The sequence below is a fragment of the Etheostoma spectabile genome, chromosome 21 (genome assembly GCF_008692095.1).
Source record: "Etheostoma spectabile isolate EspeVRDwgs_2016 chromosome 21, UIUC_Espe_1.0, whole genome shotgun sequence".
NCBI classification, from domain to species: Eukaryota; Metazoa; Chordata; class Actinopteri; order Perciformes; family Percidae; genus Etheostoma; species Etheostoma spectabile.
The window spans coordinates 20,664,357-20,668,070 of record NC_045753.1 but is presented as its reverse complement, the minus strand read 5'-3'; the positions used below and the strand labels follow the sequence as shown (position 1 = coordinate 20,668,070).

General features: G+C 39.6%; 1 protein-coding gene across 2 annotated transcripts in view; it reads left to right on the top strand.

Annotated features, from left to right (window-relative positions):
* The window catches only part of plekha4 (pleckstrin homology domain containing A4), a gene marked incomplete in the record, with an annotated part of 15,835 nt that overhangs the window by 5,875 nt on the left and 6,246 nt on the right, over positions 1–3,714 (top strand). For both annotated transcript variants that reach the window (XM_032501938.1, XM_032501939.1), the window contains 8 exon segments: positions 925–984; positions 1,109–1,261; positions 1,890–1,949; positions 2,044–2,124; positions 2,246–2,398; positions 2,573–2,671; positions 2,882–2,990; positions 3,248–3,321. In XM_032501938.1, the coding sequence (XP_032357829.1) occupies positions 925–984; positions 1,109–1,261; positions 1,890–1,949; positions 2,044–2,124; positions 2,246–2,398; positions 2,573–2,671; positions 2,882–2,990; positions 3,248–3,321 (789 nt within the window).

The following is a 3,714-nucleotide window of genomic DNA, read 5'->3' as shown; positions in this document are numbered from 1 at the left end:
AAGAAGAAGAAGAAGAAGAAGAAGAAGAAGAAGAAGAAGAAAATATAAGAACATAAGAACAATGGCAATATTGTGGTGTCTAAAAGTCTCATCTAGTACAATATTGTAACATGGCAAACCTTTCCCTGGTTTCACAGGCTGCATTAAAGTGATGTAATTTTCTGAACTTACCAGACTTACTAGTTGATTTATTATTTGTCTATCACTTAGTCATATCCACATTATTGCTAAATATTTATCTACATTCTTGTTATGAAAATGTTTTTGTGAAAGCACCAATTGTCAATCCTACAATATCACTGAAATATCAACATCAATCTATTTGCTCAAGAATATCGTGATATTTGATTTTGTCCTAGCCCTAGCATCAGTAACCATCACAGATGTCTGCCTCCTTTCAAATATAATGAAAACTCCTACACCTGCCAATAGTGAGTAACAGTAATAGTAATAGTGAGATGTAAACGTTAAAGGCGTCCTCTGCGGCTGAGCTGTAAGGTGAGCCAGCAGCAAGGAAGACATCCATGAGTGAGCTTCCTTCTCTTCCTTCTCGTGATACAGTTGGTTTGTGTAGTTCAGTATAAAAAAAACAGTTCCTAGATAAAACTACTCACAACCAGGTCTGAATTTTTTTGAGTAACCGGGTCATGCATTCTAGAAAGAGACATTGCTTTGTTTTCAAGTGTATTTTTCTGGTGCTTTGAGTTTCTCAATTTCAGTGCCTTCTAAGTTTCATTACGTCCGAGAGAAGGCAGACGTCTTTACGACCAATGTCTCCAACACTGGGTAACTCACACCTAAACAATTTAGACTGATAAATAGCGCTACGGGTATGAGGGAAAATATTTTTGATTTTGGGGTGAACTGTCCCTTCAACATAATTCAAACATCTCATGTTACTCACATCTTTTTAATTGTTTACAGCCTATACCTACCTATGGGTCTGTCCATCATATCTCAAGTGGGAGACGATCTTTGGGAAAGGTGATTATAGTTTGAACAATACATTTACAGCAAACACCCAGACTAGTGTGCAGCAGCATGGTATTTTTTGTATAATGCCATGTGTTCTCTGTTCTTATCATCCACATACTGTCTCTTCCTTCAGAGCTACTCCACAGGGGCGCATGCAGACTTACTGCCCCCTTTACCCCCCTCATCGAGATCTGCACATGCTCCCCACCCCCCACACCACCACCACCACCACCATCATCACCATCACCGCAGCAATTTATCTGTCCATGTGCTACCGCCACCTATGGTACAGCCCTCTTTGCAGCGCCTTGTGTTCCTGTGGTGTCTTGTGTGGTTCAACTTTAAACCTATGTTGTGTTGTGTGTATGTCTCCAAAAGAATATTGTTTGTGTTGTCTCTAACCATGCAGACTAATTTGCATCAATATTAGCAACAGGGTTTTATAGTCCTTGTGATATGTTCTGTGTACCGTATGTCACTGACCTTTCCATATGGGTGTCACTGTGCTATATTGTCACGAATGCTTATTGTGTCGGTTTTTATTTTTGACTAATAAATCATATGTTGTGATCTTGTTTTTATTGTGTGTAATATCTTTGCCTAATTATGAGTAGTTTTGCCGTGATCATGCTACATAAAATAAAATGCCAAGTTACAAATGTATCTTGATATTCTGTACAATATCTGAGTTTGTCTCACCCAGAGGGCTGAAGCTTGTGCTTTGCTCTTTTGAAAGACATTAAAAATTGAAACATTCAAGCATTCACCTACATTAAGCGACTGTAAGCACAAAGGATTTCATAAAAACATGTTCCAAAATGATCTAATAAAAAAGCTGGTACACCGGTAGCCATATCAAAAAACATTGTTTTATGATTTAAAAAAGCACTGTTGAACAAAATTATGCATTTTAGGTCCAGAAGCCTGACCCGAGGGAAATCCCACCAATAAGGCCTCTTGAAAGTGATTCAGACGTGAGTGTTCACAATGTCCTGTGTCTGTCACCGGAGTACATTGCCATTATTAAATGTTTCTCTCTGAGTTTCGCTTTAGATTTTCCCTCTTCAGGTTGTATTGACGAGGTTATGTGGGTGTGACAAGCTGCTCCAGTCTCTGTCTGTAGAACTAGCACAACTACAGATGGATAAGGTGAGTAATCACAACATAAGACTACAAATGTAAGGCTATTTACATTATAAATAGCAAACAGTATTGTGACTGCTTTAAGAATAAAAAAATAATAATAAAGATTTTTCTTTTCCTGTTGCAGGACAGCGTCCAGTGTGCATTAGAGGTGTCCAGACTGCAGCTGGAGGAGTGGAAAAGCCAGGGGCCCCGGGCCCAGGAAGAAGCACTGGCCCAGAAGGCTTTGCTTCAGGAAGAGCTGGTCACAATCCGGGCCAGAATGTGTGATGTATCATTGGTGTGTAATGAGCACGGAGGGCAGGGAACCAGAATGACAATGGCTCTACATGAGTTCATTGGCTGTGATATGTACATAAACTGCAGATTCTAGTGTTGATTTACTTGTTTTTTTCATATTCATTATGCTTTTTATATTGTACAAATATGTAAGTCTTAAAATCTTTTTATTCAGGAAATGGAGAGGGTGTGGAGTCAATATGAGAGAATGGAGAGTGAATTGTCGGTTATCCGTTCACACCTTCAGCACGTCTGCAACTTTGGAGTGCCACAGGTATTTGAAATACAACAATGTGTGATATGTGTGTGTTTATAGTTTTTAGCCACTGACACAAAACATTAAGGTTTGGGTGCCTGTGTAGCTCACCTGGTAGAGCGCACGTCCATGTAAGGGTTTACTCCTCGATGTGGCTTTTTGCTGCATGTCATTAAGGCCTGAAGATATTTCATAAGTCATATCTTTTCTTTCTTTCCTTTTTTTTAGGACCAGTCTCAGGCCCAGAGAGAACTGTGGATGATGGAGGACATCCTAGCTGGACTAAAGATCAACAGGGATCACTTCCGCTTCCTGCTGGGACTACAGAGGCATCACAGTAAGCTTCAGCGCTCCCTCCCTGCCATGCTGAGAGTTGATGTAGAAGTTTGTATAATTATGCTCGTAGAGTGTAACACAAATAAAAGGTTGTTTCAATGTTTTAGCGTTCGGTTTTGAAGTCTTGAAAGATCAAACAATTACTTATTGCTTCTATTTGAGGCGGCCAAAGTGACCTTGTTCATCTTGGTTATGCACATGAAACCTGAAAATAAATAAACAGTGTTAACACCGTGACCTGTACTGTCTTCCCCTCAGTGTTCCAGCCGACATCTCCACATCCTGGATCCCCTGGCTCTCCCACAGAAAGGCTGCAGAGTGGACCTCCAACGGTACGACTCCTGTCCGTTGTTCCTCTGTCAGCGACCTCTGACGTTTGCTTTCTGGTTATCAGATAGATAGATAGATAGATAGATAGATAGATAGATAGATAGATAGATAGATAGATAATAGATAGATAGATACATAGATGATAGATAGATAGATAGATAGATAGCTTTTATTATTAGACTTAAGGTCAATTTAGAAAAACAAAAACACGAAAAACATCCAACACAATTAAAAAGGACAGATACAAATTAAAGAAGACAGCTATGCCAGTAATCCCATGAGGGTGGGTGGTATTACACAGCACTGAACCTCAGGTCAATCAGTTGTAAAATGACAGAGTCACAAGAAGAAGTTAGGCAACCAGTACATTTATACATTAGATTCCTCAGTAAAGC